General features: G+C 45.0%; 1 protein-coding gene across 1 annotated transcript in view; it reads left to right on the top strand.

Annotated features, from left to right (window-relative positions):
* Positions 1–3,851: 3,851 nt before the first annotated feature.
* Positions 3,852–16,846, top strand: part of JAZF1 (JAZF zinc finger 1) — a 338,967-nt gene continuing 325,972 nt past the window's right edge. Inside the window, exon 1 of the mRNA XM_041728188.1 lies at positions 3,852–4,122. Coding sequence (XP_041584122.1) covers positions 4,008–4,122 — 115 coding nt within the window. The 5' untranslated portion in view covers positions 3,852–4,007. The remainder of the gene's footprint in view (positions 4,123–16,846) is intronic.

The raw sequence follows: 16,846 nt of genomic DNA, 5'->3' as shown, positions 1-16,846 counted from the left end.
GGGGCTTGAACTAACAGCCCTTGATTAAGGGTCACATGCTTCATCGACTGAGCCAGCCAGGTGCCCCAAGAGCTGCCATTCCTACAAATGGCCATAGACTGGCACAAGCAGAAAAAGACCGGCCTTGTGATCTGTTCAGTCTATGTCGTGGTGGCTGTAGAAGGAATGCCTCAAGCTACTTACAAAGAGCCTGTTTACATCCAGTAAACCCGAAAAGTAACTTAAGAGGAACCTGGGGGAATGATGCAGAGAAGCCAAGAAAGCTAGAATTGAAGGCAGTATGGAGAATTAAACTCAAAACAGAGTCCGATGTTCATACACATCCTCTTACAGTGCTAACAGATGACCATGCAGGGCACAGGAAGTACACGATTTTTTATCAGAATATCCCTAAATTAACCGATTCCTGTATGTGGAGCCCAGACAATTATATGACACAGAATCCTCTGGTGGCTTCTGGTTGGCTCCATTAGACCGATGGATCCACACATTGCTGGCAGCTGCGCCAGCCTGTGGACAACGTTGGATTTGGGGAGATTGCTATGGGATCCCAAATCATTTGTAATGCTAAGTACCAAGCACCAATACTAAGTACCAAGCTATGGACCACTAGGTCCATATTTTGTCCAGGTTTCCACAGCAGGAGGCATTAGTGCCCTGGGGAAAGGTTTGTAAGAAAAGGGTCTTAAACCCAGGGAACACTTTTGGCCATAAACACTATGCTATCCTTTTGACTTCTCCATTCTTTCACTCTTTCCTTTGAAATATTTTTACTACCCAAATTAGGCGGACAAATTTTTTTTGTAAATGTAGAGATAGATCAGCCATCACTTTCTCTTGAATACCATAGGCTGAAACGTTTATTGTCTATGTTCTTATAGCCTAGTGTTGACTTCATCTAAAGGGACATCCTTGCAACAAACATTTATTTAAAAAAAAATTTTTTTTTTAAAGTAAGCTCTAGCTAGGCCCAATGTAGGGTTTGAACACACAACCCCAAGATCAAGAGTCATGTATTCTACTGACTATGCCAGCCAGGCACCTCTTAAACAAATACTTTTCAACGTAAGTACATGATGATAAGCAAGCCCCTGTAATTTTTTAAAAGTTTGCCTGTGGTTACTAGATCTTTGTTCTTTTACTGTCAACCGATGCCTTACTGAATGCACTATGAATACAGAGAGGAAACATGCTGTGGGAGCCTGGGGAGAACACACTCCATGTCCCTGGCCTCAATTTATTTACCACATGCACGATATCAGTGGGCCTGACAGCCAGAGTATCTTCCCAAATCTAATAGAGCATGATTATGTATCTAATATAAAGGCCAGAAATGCCTAGAGTGCGCAGATAAAACAAATAAACAGAATGTCACATAGGCAGAGCTTCAGTTCATATAAGAATTAGTAGAGTGGAAGAGAAAATGAGGGACACCTGGATGGCTCAGTGGTTGAGCACCTGCCTTCAGCCCAGGGCATGATCCCAGAGTCCTGGGATGGAGTCCCCCATCAGGCTCTCTGCACAGAGCCTGCTTCTCCCTCTCTCTGCCTGTGTCCAGAGGCCTCTCTCTCCCTCCCTCCCTCCCTCTCGCGCTCTCTCTCTCTCTCTCTCTGTGTCATGAATAAATAAAATCTTTAAGAAAAAATGAGTCCTTACAAAATATTAATAATTGCCCAAGCTAAAAAAAATGTAAATCTTAAAAATTTGATTTATGTTCTTTTGGCTTAGGAAAAAGCTCTGTTTATTAAATTTGGCCTATCACTAGATAGATAGAGTGCTCTAGTGAAATGCAGTCTCCTTACTTCCTTGTCTTTCACCTGCACATTTCTGGCACTTTCCATCCCTGACTCTCTTGCCTGGAGTTAATAATTCCACAAAGATAGTTTTTTTTTTTTTTTTTTTTTCCCTGGAGGGCAGAGTCGCTACTTCTCTCAAGCTCTTGATAATTCCTAGATACTGCATGGTGGTGGTGCCTAACTCTTATCTCTAGGGGGAAGCTGTTTTGGCACAGGTTTGGGTTGAAGCTTTTGCAGGGCATTACCCTGTCCTGTTACTTGGTGGGGTGTGTTGTCTGCCAGATATCCTGCCTACTGTCAGCTGAAGGCCTTCCCAGACTGGGCAGCTGAATGCGCTGCACAGCTGCCAAAATTCTAATTCAAGATCTAGAATTCTAACTCCTGCTCTTTAGACCCTTGTCTGGCCCTGGCTCCAGTCTCCAGCCAACCGGGTCGCTGGCGCATTATCAGGCCCACCCAGGCCCTGCCCCCACCCGCAAATGGGCCCAGGAAACCATTCTTGGCACCAAACTGAACTTCAATGACACAACGGCCCCGGGCCTCATCCAACCCAACTCTCATCTCAGCACAAGGCTGTCACCCTGTGAGCTGGGTAAGAAGAAATGGGAGAGAAGGAGAAATGCCATGGATGAGGGAACTAATCATCCCTAATCGCTGTGACTGTCAGATTATAAAACCTTTGTGGTGTTTTTACTTTAAAAACTCATATGGAAAGTGTTGTGTTGACAATCGTATTATCAGTAATAATATGGGAGATGAATATAGTTTATGGAGAGGGAAATACTATTTCTGTACAAATCTGCACCAGAGGCAAGTGAAATTTGTCCTAAGGAAAAGTGCTAAATTCAGTGTGCCTGTATTAATTTTAAAAATGCACTGTTGGGTCGTAAGCTGCCGATAATGTGTAATGTTCCTCAGGCACCTGGAAAAGTGCTATCGGAGATCACACACTCCGCAGGTCAAAATATGAGTGCAACTGGGGGGAGGGGGGGAAGGGCGGGAGGGCGGGGACCAAAAAGCAATTGATTCTTAGCAAAGTACGAGTTTGGGGGGATGCTACCAAATTCAACTGAAGTGCTTAACTGGTCAGTGTTTTGGTTTAAATGTTCACCGAATAGTGTAATCAAGATTGACTGGAAGAGTCTTTTCTCTTTTAAATGAAGAGTAAATATGTCCCTTGACCCTGTTTTTACTCCTTTTAGCCTTAACCAATGCACTGTCCTTTCTGCTGATGGTCTTGCTCCCAGGGACACGGGATGAGTCAATTCCCAGACCTGCGCTGGAGCAGTGGGGTGCTGCAATTTGGGGGAACGAAATCATTTTAGTTTTTGTTCTCCCAAAAAGGAGCAGGGAGGATAACAAACGTGGTACTTTATGTAAAACACGGGCAAATGCACTTGACAATCGAGAAATCTATTTTGAAATTTAAATAAAGCTAAGATTTTTCTTTTGGCCTAGAGGGAAATTTCATTAAAATCAATTAGTTAGTACAAACCTCCAGAGAAAATGACTAAAAAAAAAAAAAAAAAAAGGTTTAAAGAGTGAGGTGCACACAATTACCTTTCCTGGGTCCCCTGTGATGTCAGTGTCAGTGTCACACCTAGACAGGTGGCCAAGTGCAAACAAATGTCCCCGAGCGGTGCCTGGGTGACTCGCGGAGAGCTCAGGGCGGGATGCGCGTGTAATTAATAGATGTGCAGACACCACGGATGTCATGGACAGAAGCGAGGCAGCTCCAAGCAGGTCGCACGTACTGCCAGCTGCGAAGGGCAGGCCGAGGGAGATAAAGTTGGTGGCAGGAGCTCGCAGGTGAGGCCTCGGTCCGGGAGCCGCGGCCGGGGCCGCACAGCTGCCGCCGCGCGCCCTGGTCCCTCCTCCCAGCTGCGGCGGCCTCCCCGCCCGCGCCCGCGCCCGCGCCCGCCCCGCCCCCGCCCCCCGCGCTCCCGCCGCCGCCGCCGCCGCCGCCGCCTCCCTCCGCCTCCCGCCGCCTCCCGCCGCCTCCCGCCGCCTCCCGCCGCCTCCCGGTCTCTCCCGCTCCCGCCGCCGCGCCGGCCCCTCTCCTCCGTCCCGCTCTCTCCGCTCCCCTCACCCCGCCTCTCTCCCCCTCCCCCAGCCCCTCCTCCCCTCACCCCACCCTGCCTCCTCCTCCTCCCTCCGCCCGCGGCCCGGCGCTCGCAGAGCCGACACCAGGGGGGCTCTCGATGTAGCACCATGACAGGCATCGCCGCCGCCTCCTTCTTCTCCAATACCTGCCGCTTCGGGGGCTGCGGACTCCACTTCCCCACCCTGGCCGACCTCATCGAGCACATCGAGGACAACCACATCGGTAGGCGGCCCGGGGTGGGCGGGGGCGCCCGGCGCGCGGAAAGTCCTGGCCAGGCGGGGTGCGGGGAGGAGGGCGTGTGCGAGCCCGGGGCGCGGGCGGCGGGGCGGGGGGCGCGGGGCGGGGGCGCGGGGCTGCGGGATCCCGGGGGGCGTGCGCGGCGGCGGCGGCCGGTGGTGGGAGCGGGGCTGCGGGGGCTGCGGGGGCTGCGGGGGCTGCGGGGGCTGCGGCGGGGCGGGGGCGCGGAGTTAGTTGGCCCCGGGGTCCGGGGTCCGGGGGTCCGGGGGTCGGGGGTCGGGGGTCCGGGGGTCGGGGTCGGGGGCTGGGGGGGGCGCTGCACGCCGCCCGCGCCCGCCGCCCGCCGCTTCCGCCCGGGCTCGAGCTGTCAGGGCTCGGCGGCGGCTGCCGCGGCCGGGAGGTGGGAGCGGGGAGGGGGCGGGGGTGGCTCCACCGCGGCAGCCATTCCGCTTCCTCCCGCCGCCGCCTCTGCGTCCTGTCAGCGCGGGTTGCTAGGTGTGGTGCGTCGGGAGGGGCGGGCGCGGGCCGCGGCGGAGGACGCGGCTGCAGCTCGCTCGGCGCGGCGGGGGGCGCGGGCCTGGCACCCCGGGCAGCCGGGCTCCCGGGCACCCCCCGGCCTGGCGCGGACGCCGGGGCGCGGCGGGCTGAGGTCCCGGGGGCGCCCGCGGGCCGCGCCCCACGCCCCGGGCCGGGCGGCGGCGGAGGCCCCCGCGGCCGCGTCTGCTGCGGAGCGGTCCCCGGGGGCCGGGCCGGGCATCCAGGGCGCCCCGGCCCGGAGATTTGCCTTTCAAATGCTGCTAGGCCCGAGGGGCGCCGGCTGCGCCCGGGAGCGGCGGCGGCGGCCTGCGCGGAGCCCGGGGCGCGGGGACTCGCGGGCCGCGGGGGAGGGGCCGCCGCCGCCTTCTCGCGGGGCGCGGGGCCCGGGGCCCCCCTCCCCGCCCGGGGGGGGCTTTCAACAAGTCCCTGGATTCGCTCGAGTCCCAGCGCGCATTTACAGACCCCTCCTGTCCGGAGTCCCCGCGAGGCTGCGAGGGGAAGGGCCGGGCTCCCCCGGCCCGGCGGCCCAGCCACCTGCAGAAGGTGCGGCTGCCCCGAGTCGACCTGCGCGGGCTGGAAGGTGCGGGGACCGCGCGCTGCCCCATCGGGGCCGTCCGATCCCGAGGACCTGTGGATTAACCCCAGAAATTCATTTCCAGACGAATGCTGGGGAATTCATCCATGGGGATGCAACTCACGTTCCTGCAAAGTTGTGAGAATAAATCACGACTGCTGTGGATTTATGCAGGAATAAAATGAGGCCGAGCCTCCTGCCCCTTTGCTTCGGATAATGCTTTCCCTTTGCACACAGTAGGCGCCTAATAAGCGTTGCTTGCTGGTTTAGCATAGGATAACGAAGGGCGGGGGCCTCCGGAGTGGGAAGGAATCGCTGAAGATGTCTACCGAACGTCTTTCGACTGATAGTCCTGATGAGTAAATTGTCCAGGTTTTGAGACCTAAAAAGTTTTAAGACGTCCGTACCCTCCATCTCCTCTGATAGAGGTGTGAGGGAAGAACTAGGCAAGTTTTGGTCGTCTTGAAAGCATTACTCCATTTAATGGAGTAACAAATTTGCTGATTCATATCATCATTGAATAGCTGGAACCGAAGGTACTTAAAGGATAAATCAGATTTTTCATGATGGGCAGTTTGAAGTAATACTAAAACCCCCGTAATGCAAAGCTCCAATGGAAATTTTGTCGGTTCAAGTTCCTTTCCTTTCAATAATAAGCAGAAAATAATAAATACAAGCAAATAAATATGTCGTTATATAAATATATGAATAAATAATGTTTCCCGACTTTGAGAGGGCTGCTATTGCATACCTCATTATTCACTTTCACTAAGAGTTACTTCAGGATAAACTATAATTAATGTAAGGTGAGTTCATAATCTTTCCACATTGCCTGCCTACTTGGATGGGTGGTTAAAAGAAAATATCAGTTATATTTATTAAAATGTGTTAAAGGCAGTTATCCTTCTTGAGGATTTAGTTTGAAATCAATTAGATGATTTTAAATGGTTGGTGGCTCGGAAGAGCTTTTTAAGCTCGCAGGAATTGTCTTTAATATTGGGTAAACATTTTTAAAGAGGGTTAAAGGTTCTGTAAATTTTCTGAAACTCAGCTTTTAAGTAATGGTCATCCCCAAAGGGCTACTCTTTTCTCTTAATTAAAATATTGAAGAATTAAGTTTATAACAATAGTTATGATTTCGGCACACTGTGTGGCAAGGCTAACAATGACTGTACTTTGGAATTAGTTTAAAACCAGCCAGCTTTATGGAAAATAAATGCTAAAATGGACAAGCACTTGAAATTCCCAGAGTGAAGAGATGAACTTAAAACTATTGAGTGCCTCTGCTGAGCAGAGGCCCTTTGCTTTTTAAAGATAGCCCCGAATGCACAAATAAGAATTGACCTCAAGAAGAGTAAAAACATCCTGATTAGTAGGCAGTGACACGTAAGTAAACTTGCTGAGGGGCATATGAGTGCAGATATATCAGACCAAGCATTTAGTGAAAGTTCTTCATGTGTGTTGTTAAGCGGTATTTATTGTTTGTGGTTCAGTCTGTAAAGTTTTGGAGGCAGATGGTTATTTTTCAGGTGTCCGTGTTATTGAGCGGCCACATTAAAAAGGTGCATGCAAGGACCACTGAAAGATTTATTTTAATATTATCTTTGATTTTTTTCACAGAGCTTGTTATTTAGCAATCATAAAAGTATTAGAAATAATGCTTAGGTGGAAGTTCCATCTTGAGGACCATTCTGAGTTATTGCAACTTAACCACTTGTCAAAATCCTTAAGCCAGCAGTGACGTGAAGGTCTGTGGGACTATGGCCTATTTCTTGCTTGACAGATTTTTCAAGGCCTTTGGCGTGCAAGGCCCATAGTTTTCATTATAATTGTAAAGCTTAGTTCAGATTAATTAAGAACATTAAGTGGCAAATAGCTGCTGTCTGTTCTGTTAAAATGTGCATTTAGCTGTTTTTTTACCTGTACCCATAGGAACAAGGATTTGGGGCTGTAGAGCCAAGGGAAGTGTGATTTTTTTTTTTTTTTACCCCTATTCTCTGTCTTTGCTCTCTTCCTCCTAGAAGAGCACAGCACTTGCATTTCCGTGTTGGTCCTTGCCTTTCTTCTCTGGTCTAGTACTGGAGCACCTGTCTCCATGTACAACCCTGGTATCCCAGCTGAAGCCGTCCCCTCAACTTGAATTGCCTAGAAATCCCATAGCCCTGCAATTGTGAAGTGTTTCTCAGTCAGCTTTGCTCTCCATTCATTCATAGCCCAGCTCCGTTTCCTGGAGACGGGAAAAGCTGATCAAGATTTGTTTGCTTCTTACTGTGAGTAGATACTTGAGTTTGTAGAAACACTCTTGACATGCACATCCTAGATAGGTAAAGCTAAACTGGTAACTAGGCATCACAGAAACACCAAGGGCACTAAATTTAGCACTGAAGGTCAATGTCACAGACTCATGAAATGCCCGCTCTGTCTGTGCGTCTCAGTGCTGAGAAATCTTTTTTTGGCTTTTGGTCTCAGAAAGGGAAGTATTTAAGCATTCCTGGTAGATTTGGTTGTCTGGTACATTTGTAAAAGTATCTCTGCATATTAAGTTTATTTATGTAATAGTACATATTTAGCATCTGTTTTGTGCTAGGCATAGTTCTAGGCCCTTGGTATTTTTTGGTGAACAAAGATCCCAACTTTGGAGAATTTATGTTCTAGTGGTGGGAGATAGATAGTAAATAATCACCATAAAAATAAATAGGATATTGAAAGGTGGTTATGGAAAGAGATTAGAGCAGGCTAAGGTGGATTGAGAGGAGGAAGTGTTAGAATTTTTAATCGGTTGATCAGGGTATGCTCACTGAGAAGCTAATCCAAAGGTGATCCAAAACTTTCACAGAAGGAAGTTATCCATAAGGGACATACAGGGAACATCAGGATCCAGGTAGAGGGAACAGACAGCACAAAGGCCTGGGGGCAGACCACACCTCTTAAACTGAAACAGAGAATCTGACCTAATTCAGTTATTCTTGTGATGGTACTGAACTAAAAGGTCATATAGAACATTCCACAGATGTTGGGAGCCTCAGCTTTGCTATCATTGTCTCAGATTTTCCTGTAGAGGCCCCATTAGGAGACGAAATATTGTTGACCTACTATCTTGTAGTAGCTATGACTTGGGTTTTGTTTTGCTTTTTGTTTTAAAATATTTTATTTATTTATTCATGAGAGACACAGAGAGCAGAGACATAGGCAGAGAGAGAAGCAGGCTCCCTGTGGGGAGCCCAGTGTGGGGACTTGATCCCAGGATCCTGGGATCACAACCTGAGCCAAAGGCAGACACTCAACCACTTAGCCACCCAGATGCCCCGATTTGGTGGTTTTTGACCTTGAACATCAGCAGGTTTCTTGTGAGTTTCTATTCCTTAGTTTCCTCATTTCCAAAACCAAGGTGATAAATCCATGCAGCTTCATTTCAGAGGGTAGATTTGTAAACCATCTAATTAGTAAAGATCAAATTCCCTGGAAAGAAAAGTAAGGTAGTTACTGTACTGCCAATAATGTAGAATTTGGCTCTAACAATAGTTTAGTAAATATTTGCATTATCTTCTTAAAGTAGCACCATAGTGTGCTAAATAGATGGCTATATATATAATAAGTAGCAGGTCCTTTTTATTCCCACTTTAAAGGTGAGCAAACGGAGGCATAGAAAGGTTATCAAACTTGCTTTAAGTTTCCATGGCTGGCCAACTGTGGACTGGAATTTGGATTTCAGACCGGTAGCAGAGCTGGGCCTATGCCAAATTGCCAAATGAGTGATGAACCCTACTCTTCCTCTAGACACAAGTGGTCTGTATTTCCACCTTTAGAAAGTAGCTCTGAGCTCTTGAAGTGAGGATCACCTGAGAGGCAGCATAGTGAACACAGCATGTTTGGGTTTGAATATACACCTCGGATAATTGCCGGTCATTTGACCAGGGACAAATGGCGTAACAACACTGTGCCTCAGTTCCTGCCTCTATACAATGAGGATGGTAATAGCACCTCCCCCATGCAGTGGCTAGGAAGATTAAGTGAGCTAATAAGTGTAATGTACTCAATTACAGTACAATCACCCAATTTCTTGCCATTTTGTGTATTTACCTAATAAGTATGTTTGTAATCCTGCTATGAAAGTCTACAGTAGAGGTTAACAGAATGTGGGTTGTGTCCATCTACTGCTATGTGAAACCATCAGGCCCTTCCCAGGAAAGGTTGAGAATAGGAAATGGAAAACCCTTCTGCAGCATTGGGGTTGCAGACTCTGGCCACTTTCTGTTCTCTGTGGCCACAGGTACTTCAGATGCTGGCGGAGGCCTTTGCCACTGTGGACTGGAAAGTGGTGTCAGGGCCAGTGGCTTCCAAGATGGCCTTTCCTGGTAGCCTGTATTTATTTGGAAAAACCCAGGATTAGAAAGAAGCACTGTGCTTTGAGCTTGTGGGCACATTCTTTATGAGGACATTTCCTGTGGGGAGAAGGAATGACTGAATGAGTAAATGAATGAATGAAAGGCTTGTCACTGCCTGCCCAGCTCTTTGCCTGCACCCTGTGGCTTGCCGGCAAGATGCCCTGCTGCTCCCTCCCACGGTTCACAAGAAGGGCCCAGGTACAGAGCCAGGCGAGGTTTCAAGTGCATGCATATGTGTGAGTGCATGTACAGACCATCCACAATGTGGGGGAACCCAAAATCTAAAACTTCGTAGCCTTCTCCAAAACAGTTTTCCATTTAGCCAGTTCTCAGCCGTAAACAGTCCTGTCCCCCTTTATGGAACATTGCTGGTGAACGTTCTGTCTCATAGATTTCACAAGCCTCTGATTTTTTTTTCTTGTGATAGTGTCCATGTTTTCTGATGTGTGACTGAGATGCACAGACAGAAAAACTGCCTGCAACTGACTGACTGGGTTGGCCAAAGCCTCCATATATGGAAAATAGCTTCCTTTAGATGGCTTGTACTTTGGAGACCTCTCCCACTGTGACAATACTAGAGATGCAAACTGATGGGCTGTTTGCAGGAAGCCTGATTCTTCCCCACTGATGACAGTGAAGAAGCCTCAAGGCTGGAGCAGGCTGGTGACACTTGATGAGAGGGCCTTTCCTAGCATTGTCTCGAAGCCAGAGGCCTTGTGTTTTAGACTGAGATCTGAGAGACAGGACAATGCTATCAACCCCCTTAAATATCCTCCCTTTTTTCCTGGCTTTTGCTTTTATAACAAGAACTGTACCCCACATTTCCTTACATTTCTCTCCCTCCATCCCATCCTTACTCCTGCCTGCAGATTTTGACAGTGCTGACATGGACTGGATGCTACTGAACTTGCTGGATTTAAAAGAACGCATTTTGTTTCATGATGAAGTAATAGGTTTGTTCCATGTTGATCTTGCTCAAGTGTTGAATAGCACATGTTGTTTATTTAGAATCTGAAAATCAGAAACTGCAAATGTCAGAAATTTATTGAATGTTTGTTTGGAAACGAGCAAGCCTTTCAATTGTAAGATGCTAAATTGATTTAAAGAAAATTCTCTCTTCCCCCTTGCACTAAATGCTGCAATGTTGCAGTGGTTTTCACCTATTATTTATTTATTTTTTAAAGGCCAGCTGCAAGCAGGGACTGCATTAATGGATGTTCTCTTTGAGGATGAAGTCTTCCCAGTAGCTCTCTCTCCACTCTGGCAGGAGTCAAAGCGACTGTTCTTGAGTCACTAACTCCAGACTCTCTGTCCAGCATTGATAGTCTCCTAATGGCAGAGTGGCCCTTGCCTGGTTCAGCCGCTGGCCTCCCAAAGAAAGCCCTGTTCATTGTCTGCCAGGCTATAATGGTGACTTTCTTCTGAGATGGACCTCTTTGAAGGGACAAGATCCAGATGCCATGTTTTAATTATTAACATGGCACATCTCACTGATTTTTTGGTATTATATAGAGAATTAATATATAGATAACTCTACAGATAAATGACGTATACAGTATATAAAATACATATGTGTGTATAATACATATCTAAATAATATATTTTTACATATATGAATATCTCTACACCCACATGGATATATGTGTGTACATATATATGTGTGTGTGTATATTTATATGTGTGTTTATAATACATATATACATTTATATCTTTACTTACTCTGCGTCCCCACTGAGCAGGGACCCTGATGTAGGACTCTATCCCAGGGCCCTGGGATCATGACCTGAGACAAGGACAGACCCTTAACTGACTGAACCACCCGGTGCCCCTACCATACACATTTTTTAGTGTTTACTATATGCTAGTTCTTAAGACACTACTTTCCTTGTTTCCAAGGAATTGAAATGTATTTGGAAAGATCAGATATATACAGACTGAGATAAATGATGAGTAATAGAGACCATAGAGGCAGATTTATTGTGAAGCTAATGAAGCTCAAGCCCTAAAGCCTCACACTTGTACAATCCATGTTTCACCATTGATGAATACGTGCCTAGGACCCACAGAGTCCTTTCCAAGGTCCTGGAGGAGCCCTAGGAGTATGTGCAGTTCTGTGTTCTTAGGATCATAACATGTAAAATTTGAAAAAGCAAGATTAACAGCAGTTGGCTAACAGTTTTCTTTTCTACTCTGACTTCCCCTCTGTAACGTATCTCTTTGAGTTCAGTGACTTGGGAGTTGAGAGTATTTTTGAGATATAGCTAGGGAAAAGTTGAATTTGGGACATACTTAGTTTGGGTTTAGTGGTATACATTTCTATGATTCATGGTCATCTCTGTGTCTGAGTTATTCATAGCCATCCAAATATGGGAATCACTTCCCAGGAACACCTGTCCACTGTGCCGGCTCACCTGGGGTCCTTACACAAAGGGGTGGGGCCGAGGTGGTATTGTAGTATAGATGTGTACTATATCTATCAGTAGGAATTAGTTTGAAATGTATGGAAGAAGCTAGTCTGGAAAATGGAAAATTCTTTTGTTTGTTAAATGTGTAAAATTCTAAGTAGGGAGTTCAGTTCTTATCTAAGTTAGTTACCACGGAAGTTCCTTCTGTTAGGAATATACTCGGTAATGCGATATAACATGTAATATATAATATCATATATTATATATTATGTTATTTATATATTATAAAATTATATATAATGCAATGTGAGATATTAGTATACATTTATAAATGCACTATTGTTTTTTATAGAAATTCTGTGTTTAAGGTTCTTGCTCATTTGATACAAGTGTGTGTGTATCAACAACAACAAATATTGGCAACAAAGTGGTTAATGAATGTCTTTATGTTGATAAAGAATATCTGAAGTCAGTCAAGTCTTTCATTTACAAGAAAGCTTGAAAATGCCCTGAATTCTTGTGGTTCATATATAAAAGAAAGTTAATAAAGGTGTTTACAAGTTTGCCAGTGATCCTAAAAATTTATATGGCTTTACCAAAAAGGAGCTGTGAGGCTAAAAGTAACTTTTCTGAATTATCAATAATTAAAAATAAGTACTGATCACCCACACTTGGGGAAAGACTGATTTATGTTTGCACTTTATAGAAAATGATATTAATAAAAATCATTGTCATATGAGAAGTAACCAAAGAATATGAAGCCCAAAAGAAGTATTTATAGCAGTGTATCAGGTGGTTAATTCACATACTGGTTTCTTATTCTGGATATTGATTTTGTGATGTTTTGGTAATGTTAGCTTTTAAAATTTTGTGTTTTGTTGTGATTTCTTAATCTAAATAAATGATAATTGTTGTAATCATTTTGTATTTGTAACTTTTTTTTTTCCCCCTAAGAGTCTAAAGCTGCAGGCCTCACAAAACATGGATCCATTTCTTGGTACCAGTTAGGGAGTCACTACCTTGTGCTAGAGATTGTATTAACCAATTTTCATACAATATTTAATTCACCCTCATTGTAAGTCTATGAAATAAACATTACCCTATCCTAGAAGTACTTCCAGTTTGGAGTTAAATATACTACCATAGTAATTAAATACATTATCTAGTGAAATATGAACCGGAATGTTTATTTTGGTAAGGTTATAAAAGAGAAATTTTTTCCTTCAGAACAAAAAGCCTCTCTTACCTCAGAAAATAGCATTATTATCATTGGCCCTTCCATGTTTGTCCTGTGGCACCTGCTCACCATACTTCCATGTAATCACTTGTATACTTTGCCTCCCACCAAAGTACAGCCCCTTCCTGGAGGATGGGCCTGGCCATGTTCATAGCCTCTTCCTCAAGAAATGTTTTCAGAAATGAAATGAAAATAAAAATTGAGAAATGCTTTGGATGTTGAGAACAGTAAGTTCCAAGGTAACTTTGGGTGGTGAAAAACATCTTTGAAGCTAATCTTCTTTGGAAGTGTGTATGTATATATATGAGGAATAATATGTTTATGTGCTCAGATTATATATGTATGGCAGACACAAATAATAGTTATGCAGCTGGCCCAGGGGGTTTATATTAAGGGAATTTGAAGAAGACTTTCTTTTTTTTAGGGAGATATGAAAAAGAAATCCATGTCTTTATTTTCACAGTTGGGAATTGAACTTGTTTAGGCTTGTTCCATGTTGAGGATATTATGAAGCTTAGTTAAATGATTTCTTGCCTTACCTACCATATGTGGTTGCCTAGAACATTCTAGGACTTAATGCTAGGACAAAAGCATATATTGCTTCCTCTTCCCCCTTTTCCTGGGGCAGTTTGGTATAAAGGAGGCTGGGGGCTGGGGTCAGGAGAAGCTTGTACTGTGAAGCAGGACAGAACCAGATTTTCTTTTAAAAGATTTTATTTATTTATTCATGAAAGAGAGAGAGAGACAGAGACAGAGAGAGAGAGGCAGGCAAAGACACAGGCAGAGGGAGAAGCAGGCTCCATGCAGGGAGCATGATGTGGGACTCGATCCCGGGTCCCCAGGGTCACACCCTGGGCAGAAGGCGGCACCAAACCGCTGAGCTATCCGGCTGCCCCAGAACCAGATTTTTTTTTTTTTTAATTATTTACTTATTCATGAGAGACACAGAGGCAGAGGGAGAGGCAGGCTCTGTGCAGGGAGCCCAATGCAGGACTCCATCCCAGGAACCTGGGCTCACGCCATGAACCGAAAGCAGACGCTCAACCACTGAGCCACCCAGGTGCCCCCAGAACTGGATTTTGAATCTTGAATCCAACTACCTTTTAGCTTTTTTAATTTGGACAGTTCTGACAGTCTTCTTGTTTGTATAGAATAGTAACAACAGCTACTGTTTGTTAAGCACCTACTAGTGAGGCACAGGCAAATTGCTTTTTATGCATTGCTTAAGAATGCCACATTTGTCCCATTTGACATGAGACATAGGCTAAGACATAGAGCAAATAATGTAGCTTATAGTACACAGCCAGTAAAATGCTCAGGGAAGTAGGGCTTTGCTCTGAAGTGTCCTCCTGTGCCTTAGTACCTGCTTATACAGCCTTAGTTGTGCCCCAGTACAAAATATTTACATTTTAATAAAAGGCTCTTGTATGCCTGAGTGTTACTCATACAGAAGAAACGTTGGATTTCCAAAGGCAGCAATTTGGATTGTTGGGGAGATACTTTGATGCGTTCTGGTAGAAATAGAAATGTTTACAAGGGCACTGGGGTGGCTCAGTCAGTTCAGCGCCTCTTGGATTTGGCTCAGGTCATGATCTCACGGTCATGAGATCGAGCCCCATGTCAGTCTCTGTGCTGAGCTGAGCTTTGGGATTGTCTTTCTTCTCCTTCTGCTGCTCCCTGCCCTCCCACCCCCACCCTGCACATGCACATGCTCTCTCTCTCTCTCAAAAAAAAAAAAAAAAAAAAAAAAGGAACGAAAGAAAGAAAAAATAGAAATGTTTCCAGACTACTGAAGAAGAGGTTTATGGTGATTGGGAGGGTCCATGAACATCCATCATCAATAACAGCAATGGAAAGATTAATTTGGCAGTTCTAAAGTGGTTGTAATGATCAAATTGTCTAAAGGTGCTAACTAGTTTTCCCTCCCTCCCGGATACTTAATTATCTGGGGATGGGAGACTCCTGACAGACATAATACCTAACGCTATCCCACACAAACTTCTCTTTTACTTTAGATTTCCAAATGAAAGTATTAGCATTATGTTTAGGTATGTTAATTAGAAAATTGTTTGGACCAATGATAACTACCAGGACCCAGCTATAAGCACTGTGAATGAAGAGCTGAAACCCTGGGTACATGTAGAGCCCTTTCTGCCGGACACTCCCCTAGTGTCCTTCATAGAAAGAGCATTTTTCAGGTCATAATACTTCATCACCAAGCCTTAAACAACTGGTGCAAGAGCACATCTGGACTTAAATTGAAGCACCATTTTTCTTACCTAAATCATTCAGCAAGAGTCTCTTGAATGCTAATGCTAATTCAGCTGTCTGTCAGTACAGGGTGTAATTATATAAGTAATGGCAAAAGCAGAGAAATCTGTAAAGACATTTGTACAGCTTACCATTAAGTAAACTGAACACCATGGTAAGAAGTATCAATAAGCATAAATTATTAGGCCCATGCTTCTTCAAGTATCAAACATCAAATGAAGGAAATGGGGTATTGAAATTTCTTCATAAGCTAAGTACATATTACAGAAAGTCTTCACCCCAGAAATTCTAGATGAACTTCTCTAGGCCTCTCCTTTCTTCAGTTAATCTTACTTTATTGAGCCCACTGACAGGCCGGTGGACTGTGAACTAAAATTCTTCTTCAGGGCTCAGCAGATATTTCACAGGCATTTCATAGGCTCCAAGCAATCTATGGACAGTTTCAATTTTAAATCTGTACTGAGTAGATCTTTTGATAGGATATTTCTGACACTAGACATCTGGAGTTTGGCACCAACTCATTGGTTGACAGTGTATGCTTTAAATAATGTCTCAATGGTCTGCCTGAGTTGGAAACTCCCTTTTGTATGTTGGCCTCACTTCAGCCCTGAGCACTTTCAGGGTCCCACACCAAAATATCTGTTGTTTAAAGGGAACACCAGACAAGAAATTTGGTTAAGAGACATTAGATGTACATTTCACATCAGATGTTAGAATAAATAATATTTTGTCAAACCTGTAAAGGTAGTGGTACCTTAAGTACCATTTAATGTAATAAATATTGTAAAGTAATGAGGATTATTCTTATCTGTGGCTTGTGGCAGTCAGTCTTACTGATTTATAGGTCCCTGTATGGCAGTAGCTGACAACATGAGTTGTCATCAGAATCACATGGGTGAGCCTGGAAAAGAGTAGGGATACCTGGCTCCACCACCAGAATTTATGATGTGATTGACCTGGGGTGGTCTGGGTCCAAGCACCTGTCAAAGTTGATGCTAATTTGTTGTCAAAGTTGGGAACCCATTGGTTTACATAATGGAATAACTAGTGGTGCAAAGATTATGGATTTTTTTTAAAAAAGGGAATAATGCTTTTAAAAGCGTGTGACCTTTTTTGGGGTTTCAGTTCTATAGGTGTTGTTTTTAGTTTTACTGGAGGCAAGTGTTCAGTGTAGAACAGTTTTGAAGATGTGATACTATCTCAGGTATGCACTCAGAGCAGAAATGCCCAAACTGGGAAACCGCTTTCCTAAACTTCTCAAAGTTGATGTACTCAGGATACAGTGTTTGTTTGTTTGTTA

Source organism: Vulpes lagopus, chromosome 13 (assembly GCF_018345385.1).
Source record: "Vulpes lagopus strain Blue_001 chromosome 13, ASM1834538v1, whole genome shotgun sequence".
Classification (NCBI taxonomy): domain Eukaryota; kingdom Metazoa; phylum Chordata; class Mammalia; order Carnivora; family Canidae; genus Vulpes; species Vulpes lagopus.
This window is presented reverse-complemented; position numbering and strand designations above follow the sequence as displayed.